General features: G+C 40.4%; 2 protein-coding genes and 1 pseudogene across 6 annotated transcripts in view; 2 read left to right on the top strand and 1 right to left on the bottom strand.

Annotated features, from left to right (window-relative positions):
* The window catches only part of UBR4 (ubiquitin protein ligase E3 component n-recognin 4), a 128,249-nt gene that overhangs the window by 17,404 nt on the left and 94,094 nt on the right, over positions 1-16,751 (top strand). For all 5 annotated transcript variants that reach the window (XM_063105281.1, XM_063105279.1, XM_063105278.1 and 2 more), the window contains exons 12-20: positions 1,974-2,073; positions 2,213-2,350; positions 2,821-2,938; positions 3,819-4,006; positions 5,343-5,502; positions 5,620-5,705; positions 12,066-12,235; positions 13,478-13,760; positions 14,396-14,531. In XM_063105281.1, coding sequence (XP_062961351.1) covers positions 1,974-2,073; positions 2,213-2,350; positions 2,821-2,938; positions 3,819-4,006; positions 5,343-5,502; positions 5,620-5,705; positions 12,066-12,235; positions 13,478-13,760; positions 14,396-14,531 — 1,379 coding nt within the window. The remainder of the gene's footprint in view (positions 1-1,973; positions 2,074-2,212; positions 2,351-2,820; positions 2,939-3,818; positions 4,007-5,342; positions 5,503-5,619; positions 5,706-12,065; positions 12,236-13,477; positions 13,761-14,395; positions 14,532-16,751) is intronic.
* LOC134383830 (translationally-controlled tumor protein-like) lies at positions 738-1,442 on the top strand. The gene has a single exon (XM_063105284.1). It carries the CDS (start codon positions 853-855, stop codon positions 1,372-1,374), a length of 522 nt encoding a protein of 173 aa, XP_062961354.1. The 5' UTR covers positions 738-852; the 3' UTR covers positions 1,375-1,442.
* On the bottom strand, positions 8,884-8,957 carry LOC134385288 (U4 spliceosomal RNA; annotated as a pseudogene).

Raw genomic sequence — 16,751 nt, 5'->3', positions numbered from 1 at the left:
ACTACTGTAGACATCTTTTTTGTGACACTATTAGAGAGTCTAATTTTTTAATGGCTGGCAGTATTCCACTACAGTAGATGTACTATAGTTGATTAATTCCCTATTGATGGACACTTATTTAGGTTGGTCCTAATTTCTTGTTTTGATAAGTCATGCTTGGATAAACATGAAACATAAACTTATAGAAACGTCTTTAATTGTCCTCTTGGGGTGAATTTCTAGAAGTATAATTCTTACAACAAAGAACATACATACTGGAAATGTTTTGCCAAACTGCTCTTCAGAAAAGTTATACTAATCTGCATTCCCACCAGCAGTGTGCATATGCCCATTTCACTGTGCCTTCTTTGTCACTGGGTATTAGTCTTCAAGTTTGCAAATCTTAGAGGAGAAAAATGCTATTAAGTTGCTTTTTATTTGTATTTCTTTTATACCCTAGTTTGTGATTGTATTGCATTTCATATATTGGTTGGTCATGTTTCTTTTTTGTGAACTGCCTACGGCCTCTGCCTCAATTTACCCTTTGGTGTTTGTCCTTTTTTTCTTACTGATTTACATGAGCTTGTTGTATATTAGCTATATTAACCCATTGTCATGTGGACATTTCGGACAGAAATTGTTTCACTCAAGTGTGATATAAAACTTTCTGTTTTTATTCTCTTAGATTTGTTCCCAGATATTTTATAAAAGTTGTTAATTTTAAACAACTAAGAATAATTCTTTAAAAATTCAGTCAGCTTTTTCCGCCCGCTCCCCCCTCCCCCCGAGCGCTGCTCCGGCTCCAGCGCGCTCGCTCCGAGCTCCGGGCTCCTGCCAAGCTAGCGCCGCCGTTGTCTCCCTCCGGCCGCCATCATGATCATCTACCGGGACCTCATCAGCCCAGATGATGAGATGTTCTCCGACATTTACAAGATCCGGGAGATCGCGGACGGGCTGTGCCTGGAAGTGGAGGGGAAGATGGTCAGTAGGACAGAGGGTAACATTGATGACTCGCTCATTGGTGGAAATGCCTCCGCTGAAGGGCCCGAGGGCGAAGGTACTGAAAGCACAGTAATCACTGGTGTTGATATTGTCATGAACCATCACTTGCAGGAAACTAGCTTCACGAAAGAAGCCTACAAGAAGTACATCAAAGATTACATGAAATCAATCAAAGGGAAACTTGAAGAACAGAGGCCAGAAAGAGTAAAACCTTTTATGACAGGGGCTGCAGAACAAATCAAGCACATCCTTGCTAATTTCAAAAACTACCAATTCTTTATTGGTGAAAACATGAATCCAGATGGCATGGTTGCTCTGCTGGACTACCGTGAGGATGGTGTGACCCCATATATGATTTTCTTTAAGGATGGTTTAGAAATGGAAAAATGTTAACACATTTGGCAATTACTTTGGATCTATCACCTGTCGTCATAACTGGCTGCTGCTTGTCATCCACACAACACCAGGACTTAAGACAAATGGGACTGATGCCATCTTGAGCTCTTCATTTATTTTGACCATGATTTATTTGGAGTGGAGGCATTGTTTTTAAGAAAAAAACATGTCATGTAGGTTGTCTAAAAATAAAGTGCATTTAAACTCAAAAAAAAAAAAAAATAAAAAAAAATAAAAAAAAAAAATAAATAAAAATTCAGTCAGCATTTAAATGTCAGTATCTTCACATGACCCAAAAGAATTGATAGTTTAGATTCCAAAAATCAGTAGATTTGGAGGAGTTCCGTCTTGTCCAGGAGTTCTTAACCTGAAGCTTGTAGATCCTTAGGTAGTCTATGGATAGGCGTAAGGGAGATTGTGAACTTCTGAAATTACATGCAGATTTTATGTGTATATACAATTTTTTTTTTTCTGGGAAAAAGTCCATGGATTCTCAAAGGGATCTAAGACCCCAAAATGGCTAGATCCCCTGTTTCAGAGGTTGTAATTCATTGTTAATTATTTTAAGGTATGTGTTTTCCTTTTTCTTTGTGTAGGCATCAGGGATTTGGGGTGTTGTCAGTAATACTGGCAAATCATGCCATCAAGCTGTTAACATCTCTCTTTCAAGACCTGCAAGTGGAGGCTCTTCATAAGGTGAGGAGGTTATACTCATGGGAATCAGCATATTGATTGCTAGATTCACTTCTGGGTAAGCTAACTTAATCCATCAACTCAGGTTTTTCTTTCTGGCTAAGTTCTATCATTAATTCCCCTTTGTTATCATTACCTTCAGGGTTGGGAGACAGATGGTCCCCCTGCGGTCCTGAGCATTATGGCCCAGAGCACCTCCATACAGAGGATTCAACGCCTGATTGACTCTGTCCCACTGACAAACCTGCTGTTGACATTACTCTCAACTGCCTACAGAAAGGTGTGTAGGAATCAAGCATTGATAATTTGGAGGAGCTTTTTATAATTATATGACCTTGAAATGACTAAGACTGACCATATACTATGGCCTTTATAAAGCCAAATTTGTGGTAATGGTTTTGAAGAAGGGAGAAACCCTTAACTGGTTGAACGTATCCAAACATTTGAATCAGTTATGGATTTTCAGTGTTGTGATAATGTGGCTACACAGTGATTTGTGTCAGCTGGCATATGAAGCAAAAACAGGATGCTGTGGAAAGCTCCTTTTTAAAAATTCTTGTCCTATCTCTGGTTGGGAATGCTTTTGTAGGATAAATCAGTGATATTCCTAAAGGAGCTATTAGGAGAAATATTTCTTGAATTTAGAAAAAAGAACGAGATATGGAGAAAACTTTTCTTGTGGTGAACAAGATTAAGTAGGATGGCTTCCTTTTTGTAATCATTAATGACAAAAACCTCCTGCTTTCCTAGGCATGTGTTTTGCAGCGGCAGAGGAAAGGCTCCATGAGTAGTGATGCCAGTGCCTCCACCGACTCCAACACCTACTATGAGGATGATTTCAGTAGCACGGAGGAGGACAGCAGCCAAGGTAGAGACCGCTCTTTTCTCTGTCCTAGAGATAAGCCACAGAATGCAATAGGAGCTTTCCCAGTAGGTTCCTTTCGTTTCCTGTTTACCCTTTTGTTTTCACCTGCCTTGCCTAATCCTTCATTTTATGTGTACGCAAAGATGAGATGTTAATTAAAAGCAGGTTGAGCTATTGAAGACTGAATGGTGGGTACTATCTTCAGCCAAGCTGAGGCTGCTTTTCATCTCGTTCTCTCCAAAATCAAAGTACATCTCAGGTGTTCATATTTCTTCCTATGTTGACCCATCTTGTGACCTCTTCTCTGAGCTTTCCCAGTGAAACTCAAAAGGTCATGTGTGATGTGTTTGGTTTGGCTGTTGTCGTAGATTCGTAGCTTAGGGAAGAGTAAGGAGAGAAACTCAACACTGTTATAGGGCCTAACTAACATTCCCTCCTGCCTTAGTTTGGAGAGAGAGTGAATGAGATAAATATCTGGAATTCTTCTTCATAAATAATCAGGTTTGTGGGAACAATATGAAATATTGAGAGTGGTGTGATTTTTATTATCCTGGGGTTTACAGTTGATAAGCCAAGTATAAATTTGCTCTTGAAATGTTTGGCTTGTTGCCAGTTAAAAATAAAACAAAGTTGTTTTTCTTCCTTTGTTGGGCTCCTTTAAAAAAAATTAGTTTTATTGATGTATAACCTACATACAATAAAACACTCTTATTTTACCATATACATTTACATGTGTTTTGACAAATTTATGCAACCTTGTAACTACCATACAGTCAGGATATCTTTGTGTTCCTTTCAATTCGGCACTTTTAGAAAGCAGATGTATGTACCAAAATTGTATTTTTAATTTGTTATTTTTGTTACTTTCTCTTTCTCTATTCAGATGATGACAGTGAGCCTATTTTGGGGCAATGGTTTGAGGAGACCATCTCCCCCAGTAAAGAGAAAGCGGCACCTCCACCCCCTCCCCCGCCTCCTCCGCTGGAGAGCTCTCCTCGGGTTAAAAGCCCCAGTAAGCAGGCCCCTGGAGAGAAGGGCAACATTTTGGCTAGTCGCAAAGATCCTGAGTTGGTAAGAGTGGATTTCTAAGGTTTAGGGGAAGGGAAAATGGGGAGAAGGGACGGGGTGTGAGAAGCAAACCATTTCAACTAAAACATTTTGGAGGTTGGGTAATGTTTAAAGATATTTTTGCTTAGGATTGATGTGTATTGATTATGTTTCATTAAATAATTTATATTCCTGCTATTGTTTTTCTGATTGATGCTTAGTAGCATAGCCTTTAGAATTAGACTGAAGAGGTAGGTTTAAATCCTACTTGTACCATTTATTGGCTTTGTGACCTTGGGCAAGAATCTGAATTTCTCCAAGCCTTAATTTTGTCTCCTGTTGTATGGGAGTGATTGTACCTGCCTCTAAGGGTGTTGTGAAGACTTAAAGAGCGAATACTTTTTTGGAGGGCGGCTGGTTGATATGGAGATCCGAACCTTTGACCTTGGTGTTATAACACTGTGCTGTATGTAACAAGCTGTGCTAACTGGCCAGCTTTAGCGAGAATACTTTTAAAGTATGATACATCGTAATGCTTGTTAATTATTAGTTCATCCAATATTTATTGATTGTCTACTGTGTGTCCGCCGCATTCTGTTACTATATCAGTGAATGAGTTAAATAAAATTCTTACCTTTATATAGCTTACAGTCTATGGACATAAAACATTTACACAGCAATTCAATTTGATCGATTGATTGATCGGAACTGGCTGGTATGGGGATCTGAACCATTGACCTTGGTGTTATAACACCACACTCTAACCAACCGAACTAACCGGCCAGCCCTTCAATTTAATTTTAATAAAGAAGTAAAGAGACGAGAATTCTATAAATGTTTAATAATCATTAGTACAGGCTTCAGGGCTGGCAAATTAGCTCAGTTGGTTAGAACATGGTGTTGATAACACCAAGGTCCAGGGTTTGATTCCTGTTACTGACCAGTTGCCAAAAACCAAACAAACGAACTAACAAACAAAAGGATAATACAGGCTTCAGAAATGAATATATCAATAATATTTTAGAGCTGGACAAAGACAGGACTTTAGAGAAACAAAAGAACCATTTCTATTTGGAAATCCTGTGTCTTCATGTAATATTGTGTGAAGTCTGTTGTATTAAACTGGCATACCATTTTGTGTAATTGGTAGAATTACATGGGAAAGACTCATAATTAAACTTAGTTCCATTGAAAATGATTTAAAATCTGGTTCTTTAATTCATTGTGTTTATTGCATGAGACCTATGGACACATTTTATTTCCTATTTGTGTTCAGGGTTTGTAGGAGCTCTGGGTATTCAGGGTTTGTAGGACCTCTGGGCGTATAACCCTGATATGGGCTTTTTTGTGTTCCTTTTAGTTCTTAGGTCTGGCTTCCAACATTTTGAACTTCATCACCTCTTCCATGCTGAACTCTCGGAACAATTTTATTCGAAACTATCTGAGTGTATCTCTTTCAGAACACCATATGGCCACCCTGGCTAGTATCATCAAGGAGGTGGACAAAGATGGACTGAAGGGTCAGTGGATAGGATATGTGCCTGGTGGATTTTTTTCTAGTGGCATTTGGCTGTTGGCAGGGTGGTTGATACATGACATAGCTGCTTGGTTAATTGGTTTTCCCATTTACCTTCAAGGGTCATCAGATGAAGAGTTTGCTGCTGCTCTCTATCACTTCAACCACTCTCTGGTAACTTCTGACCTTCAGTCACCTAACCTGCAGGTTTGTGTGCCCTGTGACTGTCTGGTCAAGACCTCTTTACACCAGCTCTGTAGGCTACCGTTGTTCTATTCCTGTTGTTAAGGAACAGTTTGTCATTGAATCCAAACTGGAAAGTGTGTTGAGAGATTATTCTGATATGCCCCTGTATACTTTAATTAGGATTATTTCAAGACAAAGAAAATGTGTCCTTTATCCCCAAGTCAGTAAGCTTAAAGAAAAGGAGAAACTACGAAAACAAACTCCCGATGATTAGGCTAGTCAAAAAGTAGGAATACACAAGAGGGCAATTTATAAAAAAGAAATATAAATGGCCATCCAACATAGGAAAAAATATTCAGCGTCACTGATAATTGAAGAAATACAAATTAAAGTGCATGTTTTAAAAGAATCAATCAAATTACAGGAGATAGATGCTATTATAAACATTCCCACTAGTAAATCCACCGCCAAAACAAAGTCTAGGACCTTGATTGTGTACTTCTAGTCTTACGGTTCTCTCTCCCCCCTGAAGTTGCTGATACCTTGAATCCTAAATCTCAAGTTTCTCATTTCCTTACTTCCATATATGTATATATATATATCTATCTCATCTATATTCCTTAAATTAAAAAAAACCCATTATTTGCTTTTATCTTTATAGCAAATGCCATCATGCTCTATGTAATCTTTTCAGGCTTTTTTCTCTTAATATTATATAGTACTATATTGCCAAGATTCATCTATATTGTTGCATATTTCTGTAGTTCTTGTTTAGACTGTTGTATGATATTCCATCATGTTTGTGACTATACCAATTTATTCATCTCCTCTCCTCTCCCACTGATGGATATTTGAATTGTGTCCAGGTTTTGTTGCTATCCCAGATGTTGCTATGATCTTTCCAGGACATGTCCCTTATGATAAATGGACAAGTGGTTCTCTTGGGAATATAACTAGGAGTAGAATTCCTAGATTATAGAGTATGCGACCTTAAGCAGATAATGCCAAACTACTCTGTAAAGTAGCTGCACTAATTTTTACTCCCACCAGCAGTGTGTCAGAGATCATGTGGATTTACTTCCTTTCCCAACATTTCGCAATGTCATATTTTGATAATAATTTTCTTAACATGGTCAAGGTTAGCGGTTTTCAATCTGTAGTGTACATAAGGATTCCTGGGGAGTTTGTTAAAAATGTAGATTCCTAGTTACCCTGATACCCCCCCCTCCCCTAATAGAATTTAGTTTGGTAGTTTTCCAATAATTTGTGCTGAGACTATTTTGAGAAATTTTTTGTTACTTTTAAGATTATTTCAGTGGATTCTCAGAATCAAGATACAATTCAAAGGCTTGTAAGTTGCCCCCAAAGGGATAAAAGCCAAGAAGTTATTTCAAGAGGTTAGAGTTGATTCTCGTACTCCCAAACTATTTGAGAATTTTCTTAAAAATTTCTTTTGTTGCATAAAAAGATGATTATAAAACCCACTTATCTACTGTCATTTGAGAAATTTGATTTTTTTTTGTCTTTTTCGTGACCGGCACTCAGCCAGTGAGTGCACCGGCCAGTCCTATATAGGATCCGAACCCGCGGCGGGAGCGTCGCCGCACTCCCAGCGCCGCACTCTCCCGAGTGCACCATGGGCTCGGCCCGAGAAATTTGATTTTGGCAGAAAGAGAATATAAATTGAGTAGAAGAGTTGTTGACCTGTCTGAGATAAAGAAAAAGAAATGCTTCAATTAGTATATAGTCTACAATACCTTCTTAAACTGTATAGGGTCAAGGTGTTTTGCCAAAGTTGTCAGCTCTTTTCCCAGATGTAAGTTTATTTATGGAAGTTTCAGAGTTCAAAGACTTGTCCTTATCCTGATTAAACTTGTCCAAAGAAATAGGGAAGAAATATTTTTCTCTAGAAAATAAAAGTCCTTAAGAGTCTAGTAATGATGTTACCCTCTTACCATTTAAAAAATAATTGCAGACCTTGTGTGGACTTGCAACCTGGTTGCCCTTAACTACTGATCTTATGGCAAAGGAAATCCTTAAAGCTTTTTCATTCCATCTCCAAAGATGGGACTTTAAATTCTTCCCCCAAATTTCTTTGCTATGTTAGAAGAGAGTGAAAGGTAGTCCATGTAATCTGTCTGCCATTGCACCCCCCTATCTTGGATGTTGCTTTTTAGGAGTAATGTATAAAGCCTCTTTACCCAGATTGCCTGATTTATGTGGCAAGACACACACAGACACACACAGACACAGACATACACAGACACAGACACACACACACACAGACACACACACACACACAGACACACACAAACACACACACATAGACACACACACACACACTGTCCTCTAAGGATACTCAGTGCCTCAGTCTGTGAAAGTAATGGAGTAGAAGTTATGTCTTAAACATTGTCTTTGACTGTCATAGCAATAAAGGACTATGGTTCTGAGTGCGTGAGACCAGTAGGCCTACTCACTACTTAGAGAAGAAATTGAAATCTACTTATCGATGACTTTTGGATGTCTTGGCAAGTAGACTTTCTGCTGCAAGGCGTGGGAGATGTGCTTGGCATGGCTCCTCTCTGCTTTCTTCTAAATTTTTCTAATAAAGCAGTCTAGTAAGCTGGTCAGGGTAAGAAGGTAGCTGAGGTATTCTTTTTGGCGTGCTAGATTTTAGGATTTCTCTTGTTGGAAGTCTGTCTACCGAGGCTCTCTTTTATACATATTTATTAGCACTACTAGGAACAGAGTGTCCTGCTAAGTACTATGGGGAAATCAAAGATAAGACAGAAACCCTGTTGTCTAGGAATAGAGTTTGGTAGGTATACAAATAGCCAATTTAGTATAAAATCTGTTGAGTGTCCAAATGGGGAAAGTGGAATAGAGGGTGAAAGAAGAGGGAGAATGCTTCTAGTTTGAGGGATATAGGCATGGGATTGGGAAGGTAAGACTTCAGAGAAGCTGTAGCATGTGTTCAGAGGTGGAAAGGATGGGTATTGTTAGAATACCAAGTAGCGGGGCTGGCCGGTTAGCTCAGTTAGGCAGAGTGTGGTGGTGTACCATTGTGATCAAGGGTTCAGATCCTTGTACTGGCCAGCCACCAAAAAAAAAAAAAAAAAAAAAAAAAAACCCAACCAAGTAGGGAAAACGGCAGTAGCAAGGGTGAGGTGCTGTAAGTAGAGGGCACAGAAGAGGGTTCACTTTGTTTTCAATTAGCAATAATCGCGCCTCGGATAAACCTCATTGGCTACGATACTGCCACTGCGCAAAGCTGAAGAGGGTTCACTTTGGCTGAAAGAGGATGTCAGATAGTTTGGGATGTATCATTAAGGGGTCTTGAAATCCATATGAAGGAGTTGAAGTAGTGGAGAGCCACTGGGCTGTGCTTTTATAAGATTAGTATGGTAGTAGGGTGGACCTAGAGAAAATGGAAGTCCAGAGTGTCAGTGGCTGTTAAGTGAATTAGGACATGGCAAGTGTTTAAAATAATGCCTGGCTCAAAACCACAATGAAATACCACTTTATGTGTCTCCATTGGGATGGCTATTAAAAAAAACACACCAAAAAACAGAAAACAGGTGTTGGGAGGATCTGGAAAAGTGGAATCCTGGTTCATTGCTGATGGGAATATAAAATGGTATAGCTGCTGTGGAAAATGGTAGGACAATTCCCCAAAATACTACATATAGAATTATGTATAATAATTCTACGTATATATATATGATCATGTACATTATATATACATGATCCAGCAACTACACTTATATACCCAAAAGAAATGAAAGCAGGAACATGAGCAGATATTTGTATACCCACCTTCATAGCAGTATAATAATTCACAATAGCCAAAGGTGGAAGCAACCAAAGTGTCTATTGACATTTGAATGGATCAACAAAATGTGGTACATCCAAACAATGAATATTAAGCCTTAAAAAGGAAGGAAATTCTGGCATGCTACAATATGGTATGAACCTTGAAGTTAGAAAAAAAAAAAAATAGTGCTTGGTACATAGTACCAGTACCTACTAAATGTAAACTGCTATCTTTATAATTTTATTATTATTTAATATGGTTGTTTTGCAGTGATCTAGGTTCATTCACTCAAATATTTATTGAGCACCTCACCTACCATGTGCCTGGTACTGTTGTAGGCACTGAAGAAATAAAGATGATGAATTATGTGGGATCACAAGAAAGGTGGGAGATGTGGTGTGAATAAAGGACAGTGTAGAGATCATCGGAAATTATGTTAATGGGGTGAAGGGCATGGAGAGGAAGGAGTCTTAGGTGTTGTTTGTTTTTAAAAAAAACAAGAGACAAGAAGGATGCTATTGTCATTAATAGAAACAGGGAAGTCATGAAGGAGAGTTGATTTGGTGGTAGAAATATTGGGTTTCATTTTAAATATGAAGTTTTGGGGTACCAGTGGGGTGAAGATGTCTAGAAAATAGTTGAAAATGTGAGTCTGAAATTTTGGAGTTTAAAATTAAGATTGACACGAAAATCAACTACAATGTATATTGAGAAGTTAAAATAAAACAATAAAAAAACCCAATAAAAAATAAAATTAAGATTGATAATACAGCTTTGGGAGTTATCCACAAAGGGGCAGTTGTTGAAGAAACGAGCTGGGTGGAAGTTAGCAAGGGAGCTGAAGGCTGAGGCTGAAACCTCAGGAATGCCAGCCTTAAAGAGGGATGTAGGAAAGGCCCGAGAGTGTAGGGAGGAGCCAGGGTCCTGCTGCAGTGTGAGCTGTGGTGCAGTTTTACTTCGTAGAGAATCAGTTACCTCACTTAGAGCAGATAAAGGGTGGAATGGTAGGGAAAAACCTGGTTCTTTGGAATCTTAGCTCATTTCATAGGGCTCTGAGGCCTAAAAAACTGAAGCAAAGGTGAAAACAAACAAATCCTCACTTAAAAAATATTGTAGAGATAACATTATAAAGAGTATACGAGGGATCTTCAAAAGGTTTGGCAAGTGTCATTATCTTTTAATTCTGTTTTTCCACAAACTTTTTGAAGTACTCTGGTATGTTGTCCATAGTCCATATGTATGGCTGTATGTCCCTTCATTTAAACACACAGATTTTTTCCTTCATTTTTTCCAGTATTACAGTTGTGCTACAGTTAATATTTTTGATGTAGCTCAGGTAAATTATTTTGTATTTTTTTTCTTTTTATTTTAAAATTGTTTTTCTCTTTTTAATTTATTTTTAATTTTTAATTTTTTGATGTTTTTTTTTTTTTTTGGAACTGTTTCCTTGGAGTGTGGAATTGAGAAGTCGTTTATGGCTGTGTTGTGCATAGTGGTTAAGAACGTGGGTGTGAGAGCTAAACCTGGCTTCATCACTTAATGACCTTATGGCTGTGATCATGTCCTTCAACCTCCTTCATCTGTGACACGGAGCACATACACTCACCTCCTGCCAGTGCCCTGTACAGTCAATGTGATAGTGTGTGTACAGCACTTAGCTTGATGCTCAGCCTGTGGTAACTGCCTAATGAATTGAGACTGCTCTTGAGATCTGCTGCATTTTGATTAATACTCATTTCTAAGGAATGGGGTCCTTGAGGATGTTTTATAAGAATATAATTTAATTTGGCAGACTTAGAAATTTATCCTGAGGTAACCATGGTTTGTGTCTTCCAAAGACAAAGCAGGGCGCGTGTGTGTGTGTGTGTGTGTGTGTGTGTGTGTGTGTGTGTGTGTGTGTGTGTGTGTGTGTGTGTGTGTGTGTGTGTGTGTGTGTGTGTTTCAACTGAGAACAGAGCTGAAAGAGAAGCTCATTCAAAAGACATGCTAAAAGTGGAGGCAAAGAACAATCTTAGTGTTGAGGGTATAGTGGTGAGCATAGCTGCTTTCCAAGAACAACCTTGATTAGTTTTAGACGCCTTGACATCTCATAGGCAAAATTTCTCTGCTAATTCTGTTAATACAAGTTGTTGAATCTACAGGTTGTTGGATTTTTCCCTTTTGGGTGTTATTTGTGTCATGTAACTGGTTGTGAAAGAAAAACTGTTGGCTATCACAGTTGTTAAAGAAGTTTTCTTTTGAAGGCACCAACTTTTCACTTTCTATACAGTTACAAAATTAACCTGATTCTGTTTATCTCAATGCATTTCTCCTTTCCAGGAGCCCATTTCTGACACTACTTACCTATAGATGTTAATGGGGATTAGTAATTTTTCACTTCTATTTTTTCATTTGTTGAACCAAATGATATTTCTCCAAACCACTTCTAAATCTGAATTCTGGGTCTTTCTTTCCTTAAAGTACTTCATCCAATATTAAAAAACAAACATTAGAGAACAATATGAGTAACCTTTTGATGTTATCCCATGTCTTTTTCCTGATGGTCTCTTGTATGTCTTTCACATCAGAACACACTGTTGCAGCAGCTGGGGGTTGCTCCTTTTTCTGAAGGCCCTTGGCCCTTGTACATTCACCCTCAAAGCCTCTCCGTGCTTTCACGCCTTCTGCTCATCTGGCAGCATAAAGCTGGTGCTCAAGGTGACCCTGATGTCCCTGAATGCCTTAAAGTTTGGGACAGGTAAGATAACTCCAGAGAGTTGTTTTACTTTTTTATTTGTTGGGACTTCTTTGTATTTCAGCTGTGGTGAGGCATTGCCATGATGATAGTGTTTAGAGTGGGGAGGGTAGAAAGGAGTGATGGGGGAGTTGCAGGAAGATGTGCTGTTAAAAGAACAAGTATGTAAACTGTGGTCTGGAAATAGAATCTTCCTGTAGCACATGGGGGATTTGCTTATAATTATTAGATAGAACCTGAATCCTGAACATAACCAATTTTATCCTGACCTGGTTTTTTGAAAAAGAGGGAACAGGGAAGCCAATTCTGTCCTTGATTATTTTGCTTACGACATGAAACCACTTAGAGTGATTTGCAGTCTTTTTTGGACAAATTTTAAAGAATTTTTTTCCTTGGGGGAAGCTCAGATTAATCATCTAAATCCTCTTTAGAAGGACCTGTATTTGCCATTTTTGTTTACATGGTTAGGAGTCTTCAAAGCAGTTTGTTTTCCTAAAAGGCTTTGCTTTTCTTTTTCCCATTCTAGGATCAAATAGCTTTAATGCTGTATTTGAGAAACCATAAACCTCCTTGAATGCCAAAGACCCACTATCTTTTTCCTGGTGGAGTCTTGCAAAAAGGCCAGGAAGTGGGGTGAGGGGCATGTGGTGAAGGAAACTTATTAAAACACAAATCTCTTTCCTAATAGCCAATGGCAGTGGAAACAGTTGGTTATAGTCATTCCTTTCCTTTTTTGTATAAAAGCTCTTCTGTCAAGTTCTCTGAATAGTATAATTTCTTTTCTATTGCTTTAGGGTCTATTGAATTATTTTTGACTATTATCATATAATGGTTTTAATCTATATTGTAAACTCTGAAAACGAATTAAATTATGAATCAAAGTATAGGGAAAAGTAACTGAATTGGTTCTACCTGCCTAGGTTTATTAATTAAAAAGAAACAACAACAGTATTTTTTTGGGAGCTTGAAGTTCTTTCCATTGTCACAAATGGCAGAGTGGGTATTAACACCATTGTGGCCACAGTTGAGAGAGCTGAAAGGTTCTTGGAAATGTTTTTGTGGCCAAATCTGATGTTTTTGTAGCCAAAATTTAGTTTTTGTCTTCTCTTTACCATGTAGGTTTTTTCTTCCTTATATTAATGCTTGGGTTTGAAAAGTTTCATTCTTCCAGCATTTGATGTTGTAACTCTTGGCGGATGTTCTGACATTTTCCCACCAGACATATTCTCCTTTTCTCTGTGGTAGGTTTTTGTCTACAATGAAGCAGAATGCCCTGCAAGGGCTGGTGCCCAATGAGACAGAAGATTTGAATATAGAACACCTGCAGCTGCTCCTCCTCATTTTCCACAACTTCACTGAGAAAGGCCGGCGGGGCATATTGACACTTTTTGTACAGATCATCCAGGAGTTGAGTGTCAACATGGATGCTCAGATGCGCTCTGTGCCTCTCATCCTGGCTCGCCTCCTTTTGATCTTTGATTATCTGCTGCATCAGTACTCCAGAGCCCCTGTGTATCTGTTTGAGCAGGTACAGAACAACACATTCTTTCTGTTTTACTGTTATTGAGGGCTTTAGTCTTCTCAAAAGTTACCATGATCCAAAGCCCAAATGACCTGCTTACTATAGGTTTTAGGTGTTCATGGCTGTAGGTTTATGGGTAGGATTAGGAAAAGCACTGAGATTTGTGTGTGTGCAGTTGCACTTTATGTTTAGCCAGAAGCAGTAAATGTAGATTACTTGCCTTGATGCTTTTGTTAAAATTGGATTGTAGGCTATATTCACTGGTGTTCTTCCTTGAATTACGTAACCTGCTTTACTTGTCTCACAGTGGCCCTCAATGAGTAATCATTAGTGGTTGAATGATGGCCAAGCAATACATTTTATAGATTGGTAAATTCCTTTGTTGTGAGGCTCCAAAATGAGGATGTGAGGGCCAGTTAAGGGTTATGTTCAGCATTTTAAAAAATGTTTCATTGAGCCCTGTTCCCTTTATGCTCCATCAAAAAATGCTTTCCAAAAGAAGTCAACAGAAAAATCTTTACAATTTTATTTTGGTTTGTGAGTTTCCAGGCTTTGGTATGTCAATCTGTTATCATGTCTGGGATGAAAAGCAGGATGGTTACTGGGTATCTTTCTTAATTTGATTATTTGTGTTTTAAAAGGTGCAGCATAACCTGCTAAGTCCTCCATTTGGGTGGGCAAGTGGACCTCAGGACAGCAGCCGCCGCCGGCCAACCACCCCTCTCTATCATGGGTTCAGAGAAGTAGAAGAAAACTGGTCTAAGCATTTCTCATCAGGTCAGGAAGGAGGCTGTCAATAAGAAACTGGCTCACTGATTCTTATTGGCAGGGTTGGATTTGAAGCCTGGAGACTCCTAGAGGATCATTGGTCCATTTATTTTAGTCTATTCTCCATGGGTGGTAGATCACGGATGGATTCAAACTATTTTTAGAAATGGACTCCCTATGTACTTCACGTTTATTTTTTTAAAAATTGATATGTAAGAATTAGGAATCCTTATGTCTGGCTATAGGGTACAGTATATGGATTCTTTTTTTTAAAAAAATTTATTTTATTTATTGAATCAAAATCGATTATACATATTTTGGGGGTTGAACATTGAGATATGTTGATCAAATCAATATTACTAGCATATATATTGTTACAAATCGTAATTATTCTTTATGCCCCTTGTCCAATATCTCCTCTCCCCCCTCCCTCCCCCTCCCCTGTCTAATTACCCTAGATTTCTTCTCTCCTTCTGAAAGAATAATGGTTACTCTGTTAATTTGTTGTCTCGATGATCTGTCCAACGCTGAGAGGTGTGATCAGGTCCCCCAATATTATCGTAGAGCAGATGCTTCTTCTGAAATGGGTCACTCTGAAATGGGCTTTGTGGAGAGAGACATCCTCTTCTTTTTTTTTTTTAAAAAAGATGACCGGTAAGGGGATCTTAACCCTTGACTTGGTGTTGTCAGCACCACGCTCACCCAGTGAGCAAACCGGCCATCCCTATATGGGATCCGAACCCGCGGCCTCGGCGCTCCCAGCGCCACACTCTCCCGAGTGAGCCACGGGCTCAGCCCAGACATCCTCTTCTTTATCTCTGCTGGTGACTCTCCTTGTGTGAATGCACTCCAGTGGTTGGCGGGCCATCTGCGTGGTGGTTGTGGTGTCCAGCTACTTTCACGGCAGCCATGATTATTGTAGTGGCTGTGGTGGGCCACTCACATGGAGGTGATGTTTTTGGTATACTCCTTGGCGCTGGCAGTGTGCCTGGTTGTGGGGTTTGTCTGGTTCCCTTCTCCATACCTCTGATCCCTGGGTGGGTCCCAAGGCGCTGGCGCCATGTGCCTGGTTGTGGGAGGAGGGTCCGTTTCCCTTCTCTGTGCCCCAGGTCCACGTGTGGGCCCCAGGGTGCTGGCGTGGTGTGCTTGGTTGTGGGAGGGGGGGTCCCGTCCCCTTCTCCATGCCTTGGGTCCCTGGGTGGGCCCCAGGGTGCTGGCGTGGTGTGCTTGGTTGAGGGGGGCAGTCTGGTCCCTTTTTCCATGTCCCCGGTCCCTGGGCAGGCCCCGAGGTGCTGGCGTGGCATGCCTGGTTGTGGGAGGAGGGTGTAGTCCTTGGCTCCATGCCTCCGGTCACTGGGCAGGGCCCAAGGCACTGGCTTGGTGTGCCTGGTTGTGGGAGAGAGGTCCAATGCCCTTCTCCATGCTTCAGGTCCCCGGGCAGGCCCTGAGGTGCTGGCATGGTGTTCCTGGTTGTGGGAGGAGGGTTCAGTCCCTGGCTTCATGCCTTGGGTCACTGGGTGGGCCCCGAGTTGCTGGCTTGGTGTGCCTGGTTGTGGGAGAGAGGTCCAATACCCTTCTCCATGCCTCAGCTCCCCGAGCGGGCCCTAGGGTGCTGGCGCAGTTTGCCTGAAAGTGGGAGTGGGGTCCGGTTCCCGGATCCAAGCCTCTGGTTCTCAGGCAGGCCCCAAGGTGCTGATGGTGTGCCTGGGCCGGAACTAATTTTTTGTCCTTTGCTTCTAACACCGGGGAACTCCCCATGGGAACCAGTACTTGAGCAGTGTGGTTGAGTTAAATTGCTGCTTTGCTGCTCTTTCCCTAGGGAAGGCTTTTTTTTTTGCAGCTCAGGGTTTAATGGTTGACCTTATAGGTACTTCCGGCTCTCCAGAGACATGTTGGATCTGTTTTCTGTAGAATCTGTGATCTGGGCCTGAGTTTTTTCATCAAACTGCACCCCATGCAGTTCTGCATTCCCGACCATTCTCCTCTGAGTGGTCCTGCACTGATTGGGGGGCTGATCGGCTGTCCTTGCTGTGCCTGTGTTCTCCTGGCAGGCCCATCTCCCCCACAGCCTGTGCTCCAAACACTTCACATGGGATGGGCCCTGTTCCCTTCCCTTGCGATGACTCACCAGCCTCTGAATGGCTCCCTTTGTTCGGTTGTTCTGGCTCCTCACTCCTGTGTGCATCCACGGGAACCCTATTAGTGGTCTTGATGTCCTGGGGGCTGCCA

This window comes from Cynocephalus volans, chromosome 8 (assembly GCF_027409185.1).
Source record: "Cynocephalus volans isolate mCynVol1 chromosome 8, mCynVol1.pri, whole genome shotgun sequence".
Lineage (NCBI taxonomy): Eukaryota > Metazoa > Chordata > Mammalia > Dermoptera > Cynocephalidae > Cynocephalus > Cynocephalus volans.
Note: the sequence above shows the minus strand (reverse complement) of the source record. Positions and strands in the feature narration are given on the sequence as shown.